The sequence below is a fragment of the Seriola lalandi genome, unplaced genomic scaffold (assembly GCF_002814215.2).
Source record: "Seriola lalandi dorsalis isolate HSWRI2012SDOR001 ecotype SW California unplaced genomic scaffold, Sedor1 jcf7180002054672, whole genome shotgun sequence".
Lineage (NCBI taxonomy): Eukaryota > Metazoa > Chordata > Actinopteri > Carangiformes > Carangidae > Seriola > Seriola lalandi.
In genome coordinates this window covers 2029336-2046867 of record NW_019525225.1, presented here as the reverse complement: position 1 = coordinate 2046867, position 17532 = coordinate 2029336, and the positions used below count along the sequence as shown (strand labels likewise).

Genomic DNA, 17532 nt, shown 5'->3' with positions numbered 1-17532 from the left:
AGCTATGATGTAATAGGCTACATCATGTAATCCCCCCCCCCCCTATTTATTTATCAGAATTAGTTCAATGACACAAAACAGGACCTTGAAATTAATTTTATTATTGAAGTGGCTGAAGAGAGGTATGCTTCTATAATATATTCTGACTTAGATTTTCAGTTTTTGTCATTGTTTTCTACTGAAAACTCTTGTTCTTCATTATGCTTGATAATGATTGCTTTATGTAATGAAGTATATGGAACTTGCATTGAGTATTAAATGGATAGGTACATGTGGCTGTGATACAAAATGCGGGTTTGCATGTGCAGGTAATCAGACAACTACCTGTGCTATGTGATATGACAAAAATAACAGCATTAGAATAGCAAAGGCTGTGCTTTTCTGACCAAATATTTAGCATGACTTTTATTTTGAGAGGAAGAGGAAGTGATGCCACTCTTGGTGGGCGGGACTACCTCTTTGTAACGTCCACCAATAACATACTTGCTTGATAAAATATGAAAATGGCGGCTCTCTGTAGTGAGTTTGGAGATCTGGTGCAAATCAAGAAACAGCTAATATCGGTCATATCGCTTTGTAAAGAAAGAGGACTGCTACACAGCGCCAAGTGGTGAGACTGACCGTGACTAATGTGCCATTAGCTGCCTGTATTTCTGCTCTGTTACCTCGGTAACTGACACTGAACGTTAACGCCAAGTTACCTGTTAGCTACATTAGCAGTGCTGTTGACAAGTCTCTTTTATCAATTTAGCTAATGCTATTTACTGAATATATTAACTGCAAACCATTAACGTTATATTTCAGCTAAGTGCGTCGTTAAATCATCATTTTAGTTATAAATTCAAAAAGGATGTTCGCTTTCATTATAGAAAGTCATCAAGTGCATCCAGGGAAAAAACACTGTGAAATAGTGTGTAACTTCGCTCCCAGTTTTCTGACTGTATTACATATAAGTACACATGTTATCAATGTACGTAATGTATGCTCCCTAAACCGTTACTGGGCTCAACTTCTATTTGTTGTTATTTGTTATCAGTTAGCAGCCATATACTGGACGGAAGCTGGATTTAAAAAAGAAGAAGCAATTTTGTTGCAATTTTTGGTGTTTGCTTTTTTCTTGCTGCAAGAAGTAACCTGGAGTGATAGCACAAAAACTCAAAATCTAAAAATGACTCTGACTTTAATCAATGTCACAGTTATGTCACATGCGTCCTATGTTTACACTTCAGGGCTTCTGAATTGGCATTTGCTTTGGACCCTCTTCCCAAGGATGAATTACCCCCATCAGCTCCCTTTACTGAGGTTTGTACACTCTAAGGAACAAGGCTTTTCATTATATCATTATTAACCCCCCTTATTATTAAGCCTTAGGGTTGAAAGAAATCATCTTAGTCCATCAGTGTGTGTGTGTGTTTTTGTGTATATGTATGTATATATATATATATATATATATATATATATATATATATATTGTAGTATGTAGTATAAACCTTTGAGGTGCTAAAAGTAAAGTTAGTAGATAGTCTTTTATAACTCTGGCTGTATGTTCGGGGTCATTTTCATACTGCAGAATGAATATGGGCCTGACCACATGCCTCCCTGATTGTCTAATGGAAGTACCTAAAACATGTGGACAGTATGTTCCCTTGTTCCACCTCTTCATTGAAGGTGTACGATGTGAAGTATTTAAACCCAAGACTGCATGTTTTATGGCTGCATCATGCAAATATCATAAATGATCTCCTGATCTCCATTAAATGGTCCTGCAACCTCAACTGAAAATGTGTATCTTTAAAAATGGGTCACAAATATATATTGTCATTAAAAAGAAGAAGTTAAGTAGCTTCCAAGAGCGGCTTGGCACTGTAGTGTGGCACTGTAAATGGTGCATTCATTGAGTTCTATTTTCAGTCATGAACTTGGTGTGCTGGGATTGGCTCAAAATCAACTACAGTATGAGGATGTTTGTGCTTGCTTGTGCAACTGTATGATTTGTGATAATTGTTTTTGTCAACAGTGTAAGTGCTTAGCTATACATCATATATCATGCCAATATACCTATATCATGCTTTGTACACAGACACTTCTCTGTATCAAGATCAATTGATTGTTGCTTTTGTGTTTTTCATGGGATGTACTGACTACTGTTAAAAAATGTAGAATATCACCAGAACATGCTTAATGGATTTGAGCATTAATTAATGATTAATGGCTAAACAGTCAAAAGTTGCAGAACATCATTATTAGATCTTCGGTTTGATTAGCCAGTTAATTGCCAGTTACTGAATGTATACTGCCCCTGCTCATAGTTTTCTATGTAGAGAGAAAAATTAGCTGTTGATTTTATGTTCTGAAGTCGACCATACAGTTACTAATTTATGAAAGTAGTTCTGTGTTTTTCTACTAGATCCATCTTTTTTTGCAGTATAGAAGTAGATTTAATAAAGATGATTAGGATGACTTTTCTTGTTCATTGTCTGTCCAAAAATACAGGATGATGCACAAGACCTGGATGCACTTACACTGGCCAAATCCTACTTTGACCTGAAAGAGTATGACCGTGCTGCTTACTTTCTGAAAGGCTGCTGCAGTCAGAAGGCTTATTTCCTCTATATGTATTCTCGCTATCTGGTAAGAGTCTGCAGATATCTGGCACGTTCATATTCATTACATGACAAGACTGCTTTTACTTTGATAGCAGTACATGTGAACCACTTTGAAAAGTATCCTTCTTTGTCTTCAGTCAGGCGAGAAAAAGAAGGATGATGAGACAGTGGACAGTCTGGGTGAGGACTTGAGTGTTTGGACCAAAAAAAAGGAGAACAAAATGCTTTTCTTACTCTTTAATACTGATCTTTTATATGTTTTTCTGTGTTCTTCTAGGTCCTCTGGAGAAGGGTCAGGTTCGCAATGAGGCCTTGAGAGAACTGAGGGTTGAGCTCAGTAAAAAGCACAATGCAGGAGAGCTGGACGGCTTCACGCTGTACCTGTAAGAACATTTCCTCCAATCTGTATGCACTTTCCCTATATTGTGCAGAGGAATAGGGTGGACACTGCTGATAAACTATATGACGTGTGCATACGTATGTGTGTGTGTGTGTGTGTGGGAGCACAGGTATGGGGTGGTGCTACGAAAGCTGGATCTGCTGAAGGAGGCTGTGGATGTGTTTGTTGAGGCAATTCACGCACTTCCTCTTCACTGGGGAGCCTGGCTGGAGCTCAGTAACCTTGTCACCAATATTGAAATGGTAAAAACGTTTGTTTTTACGCATTTAGGAACCCAAAAATCAATCCTCAAAACAACATGATACCATGTAACCTGTCCTCTTTGGTTTTCTCCCTAGCTGAAGTCACTGTCTCTTCCAGACAGCTGGATTAAAGACTTCTTCATGGCCCACATGTACACAGAGCTGCAGATGATTAAAGAAGCGTTGCAGAAATACCAGAACCTCATCGAGGCCGGCTTTTCGAAGAGCACCTATATCATCTCCCAGATTGCTGTGGCCTACCACAACATCAGAGGTATATCTTTTACCTAATGAATAAGATTTTTGCCTGTCAGAAGAATGTTATGGGGGTAGGGTTTAGTCTTACATCCTTCTGTCTCATTTCATTTCAGATATTGACCAAGCTTTGGCTCTGTTCAATGAGTTGAGGGACCAGGATCCGTATCGCATTGACAACATGGACACATTCTCCAACCTCCTCTATGTTAAGGTGAGTTCAGTACTTGTGATACTTAGTGCTGAAGAAGTTGACAATTTACTTAGGCTCTGTCCACACTACTACGTTTTCGTTTTAAAATGCATCTCTTTTGCTACGTTTTCGCCTCCCGTCCATGCTACTCCGGAGTTTTTAGAGGACCGAAAACTGAGAGTTTTAGTTGTTGCATCGACGGGCGAAGACGGAGACCTTTGTAAACGATTATGTAGACACCCACGGTCACTCCCTGCTTGAATCTTACCTGCCTCGACTACCAATGGTGAACACAACACGGATAATGAAATAGAAGCGTTGCTGAACTTGCTGTTTTTGCTTGCAGCTGTTGAGGAGTAAATTCTGTATTTTGACACTGCAACTGTTCCTTGCTGTAGTATTTTATATTCCCTCAGCTGTTTGACAGGGTGAATAGAGGTCCAAATAATATCATCCACTAGGGACAAAGTGCCTTGCACAAGGACCTTCAAGGTTTTAATTGACCTTTGAATTATGTCAGGGGTTCACAAGTTTTCAGCCAAGGATCTAAGTGGGGAAAAAAAGTCACTATTGAAAGAGTCTGGTTCTGTGTCTCACGGTGATGCATGCTTCCACAGAGCATGAAGCCAGAGTTGAGCTACTTGGCCCACAACCTGGTGGAGATCGACAAGTACAGAGTGGAGACGTGCTGTGTCATCGGTAAGCATTGAGCTAATCAGATCAAATGTCACTGTTCACAAAAGTGCAGTGCTACAGCATTTTTTTTTTTTTGTGAAGGGATAAAATCACTTCATCCAGAAACTGTATTATCATTTAGATAATCTATTGTTTCTAATTAATCTTTTAAAATGTAAAAGATTTAGAGCTTTACAAGTGCAACTACAGTTTTTGTATTGCACTGGTTTTTCTCTGCTCTAAATTATTTTTTTTGTGTTTTATTCTTTTAACTCTTTATCTTCATTTGAATAAGTAAAAATAAAATACAAACTAGACAACATTAGGGTTTCATAAATTGAAAATATATAAATTTTTTATTCTTCAGGGTTACAGAGGGCTGTAGTCTTCAGATATTGTAAACAAAAACTCCTGTTTTTGTGCTGATAATTCATGTCTCTTATTCACAGGTAACTATTACAGCTTACGCTCTCAGCATGAGAAAGCAGCTCTGTACTTCCAGCGAGCCCTAAAACTGAACCCTCGCTGCCTCGGCGCCTGGACCCTCATGGGCCATGAATACATGGAAATGAAGAACACTTCAGCTGCCATCCAGGCCTACAGGTCAGACTGAAGAGGTTGAGCATAGAAAACCTGTATGTTTGGTGGATATCTCAGCATCTTTTTCAGTGATTGAATTGTGGAGTTTTTACTTATTAACAGACCTTTCACAAGCTTTAGACCAGCTGAATTGATATCGTGAACATTGTTTCCTCATTTTTCCTTATGTTTTTTCTATCAGACATGCTATTGAAGTGAACAAGCGGGACTACCGGGCCTGGTATGGCTTAGGTCAGACGTATGAAATCCTCAAGATGCCCTTTTACTGTTTATATTATTATCGAAAGGCTCACCAGCTCAGGTATGGATTTTGAAACCAAATACGTTAACATATGCAACATTCATAATCCATAAACGGTCACTGTTTGTTTTGACATACTATGATATGCTCTTGTAGGCCCAACGACTCGCGCATGTTGGTCGCACTGGGTGAAAGCTACGAAAAACTGTCACAGCAGGTGGAAGCCAAGAAGGTCTGCATGTTACAACTATTAGTGATTCCTGGTGTGTGTAATGAAACTCATTAAGGTTTCTGGCTTGTTTGATTAGACAATGAGACACCATTTGTCTTTTTATCTAGTGTTACTGGAGGGCGTACTCTGTTGGAGATGTAGAGAAAATGGCTCTACTCAAATTGGCAAAGTAAGTGTCGTGAGTTAAACATTTGAAGAACATCAGTAAAACTTCATGTGGTCTTAAAACATAGTAAACATCACATTTTCTTAAATGTTTAAGCACAAAATGAAGATCTGATCTGCAGGTTTTTTTGTTTTTTTTTTCATTGTCATATGTCAACATGTTATTTGTGCTACCCAAAAATAGGTGGTAAATGTGAATTCTGCTTATTCCTTTGGTAGGCTCCATGAACAGCTGAACGAATCTGATGATGCTGCACAGTGCTACATGCTTTACATCCAAGACATTTTCTCTTGCGGGGTAAGCATTTTGAAGCCTATGAATATATATGGCAATTTTATGGAAGTAGATTTGTTTCAGACAATGTTTGCGTAAATGTGTAATCTGTGAATATAAAACCAATGATGACCTGCCTTGATGAGAGGACTGACAAATTGCATTTTCATTTTAATTTTGACCCCAAAAGAGCATAGTGAATGTAAATGTAAATGCGATGGACTGTGGACGCTATTTGCTTATTGTATTTGAATATTGTCACTGTAGAGCAGGATAAGTTTTTGAAAATTAATTGTCAATAGCTTTTCAATTTTCATTTTAATATGGTCATAGAACGCCCATGAGTATGTGAAAATGAAAATGCAAATTGCATTACTGCATGTTCTTTAAAAAAAAAAAAGAATTTCTTTACTTTGCTGGGCTGAAGAGCAGCACGACAACAGGTGTACTAACTGGGCAGCTCACACAGGTGCCTTGAGTGTCCTTTTTTATGTTGTGGTCTGCTGGGCAGCAGCATGTCAGACATTAACACAAGGAGACTAGACAAGCTGGTCAAAAAGGCTGTGTCTGTGCTCTGAATTCACTCAGGGTTGTTGTGGAGAAACACATGCAATGTAAGCAGCTGTATAACACCTAGGCCAAAAAAAGTATAAAAGTATAAGTAATAATAATCATCATCATCATCTCTGACTGGATATTTACTATTGAAGTTGCATATGGAGGTGCTAGTTGTAGTTCCCTTTATGCTACTTACCAAAACAAAAATTATATACAGTAAATTATATAGTAAGGCCTAAAAAGTCATACTATAATAAGGCATAAAAAATGGCATAGTATAGTAAGGAATTAAAAGTTTTAATATAGTAGGACATTAAAAAAAAGTTATAGTATAGTGAGGCATAAAAATTCACAGTATAGTAAGTCATATAAATGTCATGTATAGTAAGGCATGAAAAGTCATGGTATAATAAGATTAAAAAGAAGTATAGTAAGTCTTAAAAATTTCATAGTATAGTAAGGCATAAAAAAAATCCAATCAAATTCTAACAAAATCTTGTGACAGGAACAACTGGAGCACGCTGAGGTGAGCACAGCCCTGCGGTACCTGGGTCAGTACTATTTCAAGAACAAGTGCTACGATGAGGCATCCCTCTGCGCTCAGCGCTGCTGTGACTACAATGATGTAAGTGTATCCGAATAATCTGAGCACCCTGTTGTACTAGTAGAGTGTAAGTAGCAGTAACAATAACTGGTGTTGGTGGTCTGTTTGTAGGCTCGTGAAGAGGGAAAGGCTCTATTGAGGCAGATCTCGCAGGTCAGAGATCAGATTGAGACGCCATCAGCAGATCTCTTCTCTCAGCTGTCAAACAACAACACTCCAGTCAGGAGGGTCTCTCCTCTGAATCTCATCTCCTTTACACCCTGACACCCACCCTGCTGTTCACTGGCCTTGAAATGGACAATTTGTGTATCCTGTGACATGAAACTTCTTGGCGGCTTGATAGACTTTGACAAAGGACTGTTGGAAAGATTTACATGTGGATGTGTACAGAGTTGTTTGACATTAAAATCACATTTGTTTGTAAAAATTTGTAATCCTGATCATTTTTGTCTGGGACAAGTTGAAATCTATACTGCAAACATAAACAAAGCTCTTATAATAATGGCAGCCTGATTTTGGATTTTTTTTTCAATAGATTTAAATACACACGTAGTTATTGTATCATTTAATGCTTGGTTAACAATGTAAAAAGCACAAATGAAAGGAATCCATCAGCACACACATGTAGTACAAAGAGACACTTTGAACTATTAACACACAACATAAAAAAAGTACAACACAAACACATTGTGAATCATGCCTCAACAATGCTTATATATTATGTAAATTGTTTAAATACAGCAAACCACCTATGCAAAGACTGTTTCTTTGTATTTTGTACAGGATATGAAAACACTAGTGAATCAAATGAAGATATTAGTACAGTAAAAAAATATTTCAAAAATGTTAGTAAAAAGCATCTTCTTTCAACTACTCAAAACAATGTTTTCATTGATTTTATTGTGGAAAAGAAAAATACTTGCAGCAAAGGCATGTTGAGGTGTTGCAGAGGTTAATTATACACACATGCACTATTACCATACAGCCCATAAATATCACTCTGAGCAACTTTATAGCTCAAAACCACCTCAATAACCTTAGTAGTATACTGCAACCTCATTTAAAGCATTTTACTGGCATTATAACTGTATTTGGCATGACAACATAACGTCAACTGCACTGCAAACAGTGAACATATAAAAAACAATATAAAAATACTATAAAGTTACCAGCGAGTGTGACTCATGTTGTTGCATAATATATTGATAAGGACACAGTCCCTCTGAAGCTATAAATAGCTCAGTACTTCCCTCTGAGACTACGAGGGGTGGGGACAGGGCTGGGAGGCGGAGACTGCTGACGAGATCGCAAGATCCGTGTGTAGGGGGTAAGGTTTGTTTCTTCAACAGCTCGAGTGTTGTATTTACGCGTTGGAGTGCGTGTCGGGAACAGAGACTGGAAAAAGGGCCGTTTCTGTGGAGGGCGGTTTTCAGCATCACGTGTTGTGGTGGCCCCACAGCCCCTCTTCTTACAGGAACCTGGTGTGGTGGAGGCAGAGGCAGTAAAGCCAGAGGGAGGCATCTGGGGCCGGGTGGCCTGTATCTGGGCAAGGGTCTCTCCTTTCCGCCTCAAGTCAGCTTTGACCAGCATCAGGCTGTTCAGCAGCTCCACCAGGATCTGGTCCTAAGAAGAAGTCAGTCAACAGGGTTAGACAAGACCACAGAGGTGAAGGTGAAGGATAAGGTTGGAGGGTAAGTGACAGAGAGCGAGGCTAAATGCAGCTCGTGAACATGCTTTGGCACTTATCGCCTGGTGCAAATGTTAGAAACCCAGATTTAGTTTAAAAGCTGGCTGTGCATCAAGATTGTTAGTGAAGAGTAGAGGGAGAGAAAAACAAAGGATTTTGTATTGAGATTTGTACAGATGCTGCATTAAAATACTATCAATCTATGAATTAAAGCTTCTTTAAAGCTAGAGCATTCCTAATCAGCATCAAATTGAGGAGAAATATAATTACTATCAAAACTCTGACCTGACTGAAATTTTACATGTAGGCATCACAGGGACGGGTAAATATACAATTTGTCTTAGTTTTTGGGTGCCCTCTCTCAGAACACAGAAGATAAAGCACCCTATGATATGACCTTAGTTTATAAAATTATTTAGTATTATACCATTCATACATATTTGTGGCTGTACCTGTTTGGCAAGTGTCTCATCTGCAGCATTTAATGCCTGACGCAGCCGTTCCCCTCCTGTATTGCGACAGCAGGCTCGTTCACCAGACTGAAGGTCCGCCCCCAGCCTCTGCAAATCCAGACGCAGCAGACGCAGGTTCTGTTGAGAAAGAGTCAGAACTTTAGTCTATTGGAGGGTCACATGTAAAAAAAATACCACTGTGTTTGTCATGGTGCAACAGTGACTGACCCGTTGACCTTCCTCAAGCTTGCGGTCAGCTGCACCGGTGCCTGTTGAACCTGGCACTTCAAGCTGCATCTTTAGCTTTGTCAGCTCTGTATAGGCAAAAAGAACAAGACAGTCAGCTACCAACATCAATATCCTAACATGAACAGGTCATCAGAGCAGTCTTCCAGTCAGGCTGTACCTTGTGTCTTGGTGAGCAGCTCGGTGCGGCAGCGGTCGAGCTCAGCACGCAGTTTGCCAAGTTCTGTCTGAGCGGTGAGCCGTCGAGAACGCCGAGGCTCGTCTCCTGGCGGCACTAACATGGAGACCGATTCAGCATCTTCGTTTTTTTCAAGGGCAGCAGACAAAGCTTCAATCTCCTGATCACGCTCCTGAGAGAAATGATGGAAAGAAATTAATTTGTGAAAATTGATAGCACATAGATTCAAATATCTTTGCACAGATTCAGGAACAGCATTACAATTACTATATGATGGCATCGTGAAAACTGACTGCATTTGGGAAATTTGTGTAAATTTGACAGATTATGTTTTGTATTGAAACACTGCGTGAAAGTGATGCAGACCTGAGGCTGATCATGAACTCTCACCTTCAGCTCCTGGCTGTAGAATTTTTTCAAATGTTTCTGCAGGTTAGTTATCTTGTCCTCATACCTCTCTTCGATTAGAGCCCTCTCCGCCTCCAAGGTCTCACTACAAGGTAAAAAGATGCCACCTCTTAGGATCTATATTGATCTCAAAGTAAAACTTTTTTCTTTTTAACATCTTTATGTTATGACTTCCTGTAGAGTGGACTTTTTCAAATAATCCTTTCATTAAGAATACCATGTTCTTCTCAAATTACTTTACTAAACCTAATAGCAACTTCTATCAAGAGGGAACTGTTAGATTCACATCTAAAACATTGCTAGAAATGCTTCTAACACATGTCCTCAATGCAACTTGCTTAATAATAAAAAGCCATTTTAAAAACTCTGACATTTTGATTTACAACACACACACACACACACACACACACACACACACCTGAAGCCATCTTGCATCCCAGTGATGACCTCCATCATCTCAGAAACCACCTGCTCTCTCACATTGGCCTCAAGAACCTCTTTTTCTTCCCGCTGGCGATGCACCTCTCTCTTCAGAACGTCGATTGCCTGCAGCAAAGCCTAAAAAAGATACAGTCAGCTGTTAGGAGCTGTCTGAGTTGTTACTGGTTTTAGATTACCTTAAAAGGCATCATCTAGATGTTGTGTCTAAATATGCAGAACACTCCTGTTGAAAGCCTCAATGCAACATTATAAGATAGTTTTATAGATGAAATTGTATTGCAGAGGAAAGAAAACTGGTTAAGTGGTTGTGAAGACAAAAAAAATAGTGAATATTTAGCTCTCATGTATTTTGGTAGAGGACGTTACCTCAGTGTTTAACATGGTGATGTCTCCGTCTTCAACATCAGTCTCATCCTCTTCCTCTTCCAGCACCGTGCTTTCGTTACCGTTTCCTGCCGGCTCGCGCAGTAGAGACAGGATGTAGGCCACTCTGGTCTTTGTGGATGGGCCATGGACCAGCTGAAATGATATGAGGGTTATTTTATTTGTCTTTGGTCTTATCCCTAAATCAGTCACTGCATATCACAGAAGTTAGATGCACAGCAGTGTCTCTTACTTGGGTAGCAATAGCAGAGAATTTGAGGGCTTGGAGGGTCTCGTCATAGATGGAGGCGCATGGATTGATGTTGACCACCATGCTGGAGGTTCCTCTGCCACAGAAGAAACCTTGCAGCACCCGGGTCAGTTTGCTGTCCCTGAAGGGCACCACTTGAGGGGGTCGTGATCTGTGGAGGCATTGTGAGGTTTTCAAGATCTTGCTTTCTCAAACAGCTCATTCAAATATATTATGATCAGAAGAAGTATTTGTGACAAAAATAACCATGAGAAAATAATCCTAATTCAACAGGTCCACTTACTAGCTTACTACCACTGCCACATTCAATTTTTAAAATGATCAGCAGTGGTGTGCCTTCATTCAGAGTTTCAGTTAAACACGTACTTGTTGTTCTGGTTATGCCTCAGAGCAGCAATACAGCGGCCCAGTGTTAAAAGGGAGGTGTTGATGTTGTTGGCTTCCTTCATCCTCTCACCGTTGCGCTGCTCTTTACAGCGTTCAGACCCAGCCAGATCACACACAGTCAATCTAAAAAAGAGACACACTTTGTTTTTTATCACTTTAACAAACTCAAAATATATCAAGATGAAAATAAAACAAAACTGTAATCAGGGTTTCTGCAGGGATTAAAGTATGAATAATATCTATGAAAATAATAAGATGACTGGAATTATTTGCCAAGTCCATGAATATCTCAGTTTTGTCAACACTTCAATACAATAATTCTGAATAATATTAATCAATCATTATATATGACATGGACCTGGATAAGCAGTAGAAAATGGTGAATTAAAAGAAAATAACCAATTAATATTAATTACATATGAATTTTAGCTCTTCACATACACAAACATTTTAAACTAAACTACTATCAGTACCTATGGCAGGCTCGAGGAAAGAATATGACATTTGTTAAATACATTTAAGACTTTTCAATGCCTTTAAAGATCTTTTTTATGAGGAAACAAACCAATGCTTTTTAAGACTTCAAGACCTGCGGAAAACCTGTGAAATTTAGGAACATCCAAGTAGGGGAAAATAAGATAACGTACTCGCTGATGTGCGTTACCGGGCCTGAATCTGCCTCTGGCCGGACGTGCAGGACACGGATGGAGAAGATGCTGTGGCTGTGTAGGTGACAAATTTGGGATCAGAGAAGCTGTAAGTGCAAGTCAAACAAGTCTGTTTGATAAAATAAATCAATCAATCAATCAAAATAAGTTTTTGAAAGGCAAGTGTTCAGTGTGCTCCTACCTGCGGCTGGAGTTTTGGTTGAGATGAGTGCTGGCGAAGCTCTGGTTACGATGTCCGGCCCTCAGAACCTTCCACGCTTCCTCTGCACTGCGGACCTGGATCCAGGTGAGGTCTGACATAACAACAGCAAGAAGCAAAAAATGACTTTCTTGCATCATGAAAAGCAGCAGCAGCAGGAGCAGGAGCAACAAATCATGTTTCATGTGCTCCATTTCAAAATCATAACAGAGCAAACATCTATTGCAGTTTCCTTTAACATCATTTCTTGTTTAATAAAATGTAACACATCACATGAGAGAAGTTGCATAATGGGATTGAGCTTCAGCAGATTCAAACTGATATATACCACAGTAATCAAACTCATTTAAAGTACAATATATTACTCCTGTGAATGAGTCAGTGTTACCTTTCACAAAGGGGTTGCCCTGCTTGTCGTCACCAAGCCGCAGTGTGACTCTCTTTCTTGGCTGCAGGGAGGGTGAAGCGTCCAGCAGATCATACAGGAACTCATTGTAGATCTCATAAAAGGACACCCAGATAGAAAACTGCACCCCTTCCTCCAGGTTGTCCCCACCACTGTGTGAAAGGCTGTCCGGCTCCAGGCAAACACTGTCAGTGTCTGCGGAGAGGGTCAAACATCAGTGTGTGTCATACTTTAAAGGAAAAGATTATATGATTACACACATTTCAGGATCTAATCTGACAGTCAGTAAACTAACCACTTGTTCCGAGGGCCAACAGTCAACATTCAATTCCTGTACTGTAATGTGAATTTAAATGAACTGAATCAATTTAAAATCAATAATTTGACTTGGATCTCAATTTGGAGTATGTCAAATACAACACTGACAGTCCTTCTCACCTTCCAGCTGGCTGGTAATGTTACTTGTGGAGGAGAGTCCTCCGATGCCGCTGTCCCAGATTGTAGTGGTACCACCTCGACGAGAAGTCAAATTGTCATCCTGTAACACACAAGAGGAGTACATCAGCCCCTATATGTGAAAGAGGGTACTCAAATCTTTATGAGTAGTGTGGTTACCCAGATCAGCAGATATAATATAAAAATAGCAGAACCCAAATATGAAATGTTAAGACAAGACTTCTGAAAAGGTCTCATGAAATGGCAGCAATTGTAATTGTCTTCCACAGTTTCATGTCTAACTTGTTTAGCTAACATGTGCTGGAGATTTTTATTTGAGAGGTCAGACGTTGATGGGAATAATAATTGCAGAATAGACACGGACAGTATTTTTTTTAATAAGATCATTTTCCAATCGTCCAACTCACATGAAACCTTTCTACTCTTAATTGGATGAATACACTACTTCCTCTGTTGTTAGTGGTCTTTGTTTTCAGTCGGTCATCATCTAAACATTTTCCATAGGGCACTGAATTGTCTGACACATATCAGGTACAGTTCAGTCAATTCTAGATTTAAAACATACATTACTACCCACTACAGCTTAGTTGACATTCAATTATAAAGAATCTGTATCTATGTCCAAGTTCAGGATGAGTTGTTGAAAATTATGAAAAAAAAAAAAAAAAAAAGAATAAATATACCAAAGTCCATTATTAAAATGTACTTGGCACAAAGCCATAGAAACAATCGAGGACACATTGGAACAACAAGGAAATTGCATTTTTCATTTTATAAGAAAAGTGGTTCACATCTTTGGTTTACTTTGTGTTTACCTCTTTGAGCAGAGAGTTTCTGCGGATTTCCTCCACCCTGACCTCACTGGGTTCAAGCTGTCTCACATCCTGATACATGACAGGCTTCAGGTCCATGGCACCATAGAGACGACCCTGCAGTTTCCTGAAGAGAGACACTAAAGCTCGGGGTAGGAGGCCTGCCTGTTGACCACTGCCTGTAAGTCAAAGCACAAATAAACCCATTTCATAAAGCTGCACACACTAACATCACGATCAGACCTGGGCTTTCTATCGATGTTTCCAAGTGCTGTTAGGACAAGAATAAAATCTTACCCTGAATGGTGTACGTCTTTCCAGAATTGGTGACACCATAAGTGTAGAGGAGTCTGTTTTCTCCCTGAAGCACGTCTTTCACCATCTTTTTCATCGTGCACTCATAAAACTGCTGCTGTGTGGTCTCTGGCCCTAAGATCTATGAAAGATGGATAATGAAAATAATCAGTATGTGATACATAAATCAAATTACTCCAGCATCCTCCTTGTTTATTACTGACATTGGTTGCTATTCACACCCATCAGCCCATATTTACCATCAATATAGATGAAAAAAAAAAAAAAAGCCTGTTTGAAATTATCATTCACTTCCACGCAGGTTACTCTCCCACCAGCACCACTGCTTTATTCATGTATTTATTTATTTTTCAACAAAATCAATATGATTTCAGGTTGGAAACCAATTATATAAATATTTTGTAAACACTGCGCACAAGTGTACCTTGGAGAAACTGAACTTGTGCATGCTCTGGGTGATGCCCCTCTCTGCCGTCCTCATGTTCTGAGACTCTTTTGGTGCTTTAAGCAGCAGAGTCTCTTCATCTTGAACAGCCACACAACCCTAACAGAAGAGGAAAAATTGAGCACAGTGAATATGTCTACTAAAACGAATGAATGTGCACATGCATCATGACTGCAGTTATCGTGAATACCTAATTGGTGACATCTGATCCTGCAACTGAAGGTCTTACCTGTTCTTCTCCTTTCTCTCTCTCCATCTCACTAAGTGGCCGGATGCGCAGATAAACCTTCACCCTCTCAGTATTCCCTTCACCACCACTTCCTTGTCTCACCAATCCAGGTTTCACTGCTAATTTCTGGAAAGACAAATTTAAAATTTTTAATGGCTTGTTGCTGACATGGAAGAATTTAAATCATTGTTTTCATGTGCTCATTCATTAAACCAGTAAATGGGTGGAAACAGGAAGTCAATGTAAAAATCATAGGGTTCAAAACATTTAATAAAAGGCTTTGCAAATATTGAATGAGGTAGTAAATGCGTTTAACATGTTTTGTTTGATCGTCAGAATACACACGATGTGTTTTGGTGAGAAATGTGTAATGTAAACAAACCTCATTTGTTTACAGTGGAAACTTCACAAAGTACACTGCAGATATATTTACACAAAGCATACTCCTGTCAACTCTCACCGATCCTGCAATAAATGGCCGGGGGTCCAGGCCAGGGGAAATGACAGAAATCTCGGGTAGACCTGGTCTGGTCAGACCTCCATGCTCTGCTGCCGTTGACTCAAACACAGCCATTTCCTCCTCCTCATCGGAGGGGCATCCACATGGGGAGGACAAAGACAGCGCCATACTTACCTGTTGCAAGAAGACAAATCTTCATGAGTATGACATAATCACAACATATTTCAAATTTAGCTGTGAGCCATTAAAATCCACGTAAAAGCCACTTTGTTGTGGCCCTTTGCATATTGCATTAGGATACAATATGCAGAAAATTAATGCATAAATACACATTAAAGGACTCAAGTGTTATAGCTTTGATAGTCTTTAGGCAGCACCTCACTGTAGGAGGGGATTAGTAAAAAGCAAGGGTGTGTCATGAGACAAGTTGAGAACACACAGAAACTGAATGAAGCCTTCTTTGCCCTTCAGAGCCAAACAGCACCTGCTTGAGCAGTCAAACAGGAAAATTATTTCACCTGTCCTGACAAGTTCAATACTGGTGCAGAAGAATCTCATCACTGAAATCAATAAAAATGTTAATGAACTTCTTTTCTTTTTTCTTTTTTTTTTACCGAAGCAAGTTACATTAGATGAATGTCCTTACACTTTTTTTTACAGATGTTGGGCACTGCAAGTGTTCAAGGTAACAATGCCAACTTTAATGCATGTAGGTTAACTTTTTTGCTATTTGTGCCTCAGCTACTTGGAACATATGATAAATAGAGAACACACTTTTCAACACGAGGTAAGTGCGTGAATACATTAAATTAACGTTGCACATAAACGCATACGAGAAACTGTAACGTTATTACATCAAACATAACCTGGATTGAAAAAATATATATATTATAATCACGATTTACGGTGATGAACAGCTTTACTGTTGTTTAGCATGGAGTGACCCACCTTTAAGCAAAGGTTAATTTAACTTACCTCGAAGTTCTGAAGTTTCCAGCGAACAAAGTCTTAATAACCTCTTATGTTACTGAGAAAAACGCCAAAATCTCAAGAACTTGGCTGAAATTGGAGGCACTGGGTTAAACTGTATCAAATCAAGCTACCTGTGACTAACTACTTCTCTTTCTGGTGAGTTGTTTTACCGGACTGCGTTTGGTTTTTGAACAATGCGCTTCCGAGTCACCGATTGGCTAAAGCGTCCTGCTGTCTGCCTTCTGATTGGCTAACATAGGTTCACATGGTGGGCTGTATAAACTCTGCCTCCTTAAACTAGGACGCCCTTCATATGTTCCTATCACGTGTTGTAAATAAATATGGCACGTCATGAAAATATGTGTCAGTCGGCATGGGTTAACAACGCTCATTTCAGGGATTTTAAAACATATGCAATACAAACAATAGAGAAAGCAAGCAAGTAAGAAAGAAAACAAGGCGGAAGTGGGCGTGAGCACTATCATTTCGAGTGGAAACAAAAATCCTCTGTACAGTTTCTCTACTGTCTCTGGTGGAAAGTAGAAAAGGAGACAGGAGGCAGAAGGTGGAGAGTTGCTTACCCAAAACTTAAAATGCCATGTTTATTTAAAATGCATATCACAAAAATTATTACATTTTACATGATAACAGAAGGTGATACAAAAAGGCTACAATGGGTAATACAAGAAATCCCTGCCACGAGCCATTTAAAATATTAAATATGAAAATATGAAAATGCTAAACTGGATAAACGTGAGATAACTGTGAACCATGTCGGCTATAAAGAGATGCAGGGAACTTAAATGCTACGATTTTATTTGGCCAAATCTGGTATATTTATTACAATATACTTAATTACACATTGCAAGGACATTATTTATTTACAGCATTTATCTCCAAGATATAGGCTTGAATACTTAAATAGTCGTGCTTTACCATTAAATATTATTCTTTATAAAAATCTTGCTCACTCCAAGACTGTGGTGTATCAATATCAAGAAGTGAAACAGTAAAATAAAAACACAATACTGAATGAGGCCTCATGCAGGAATACTGCAAGTAGATAGATAGATAGATAGATAGATAGATAGA

General features: G+C 39.1%; 2 protein-coding genes across 4 annotated transcripts; one reads left to right on the top strand and one right to left on the bottom strand.

Annotated features, from left to right (window-relative positions):
• Positions 1-476: 476 nt before the first annotated feature.
• Positions 477-7472, top strand: cdc23 (CDC23 (cell division cycle 23, yeast, homolog)). Its single transcript, XM_023421512.2, has 16 exons — positions 477-610; positions 1230-1302; positions 2494-2631; positions 2744-2786; positions 2884-2989; positions 3116-3248; positions 3345-3522; positions 3620-3717; positions 4314-4395; positions 4821-4974; positions 5153-5272; positions 5369-5444; positions 5552-5613; positions 5829-5907; positions 6947-7066; positions 7157-7472. The coding sequence occupies exons 1-16, from the start codon at positions 498-500 to the stop codon at positions 7307-7309; spliced, it is 1728 nt and encodes a 575-aa protein (XP_023277280.2). The 5' UTR covers positions 477-497; the 3' UTR covers positions 7310-7472.
• Positions 7473-7595: 123 nt separating this feature from the next.
• On the bottom strand, positions 7596-16598 carry kif20a (kinesin family member 20A). 3 transcript variants are annotated; one of them, XM_023421510.2, is made up of 19 exons: positions 16444-16598; positions 15469-15642; positions 15009-15134; positions 14759-14878; positions 14317-14455; positions 14023-14198; positions 13190-13289; positions 12734-12946; positions 12328-12439; positions 12126-12200; positions 11458-11601; positions 11074-11242; positions 10824-10976; positions 10435-10574; positions 9999-10101; positions 9591-9780; positions 9413-9498; positions 9185-9322; positions 7596-8668 (listed from the first exon to the last, which is right to left on the bottom strand). In XM_023421510.2, exons 2-19 carry the CDS (start codon positions 15634-15636, stop codon positions 8285-8287), a joined length of 2736 nt encoding a protein of 911 aa, XP_023277278.1. In that variant the 5' UTR covers positions 15637-15642; positions 16444-16598; the 3' UTR covers positions 7596-8284. The 3 variants fall into 3 exon arrangements, with proteins under 3 accessions (XP_023277278.1, XP_087034149.1, XP_087034150.1); XM_087178024.1 differs by lacking the exon at positions 7596-8668 and adding an exon at positions 8707-8836; XM_087178023.1 differs by lacking the exon at positions 16444-16598 and having other exon boundaries at positions 15469-15882.
• Between the last annotated feature and the right edge of the window lie 934 nt (positions 16599-17532).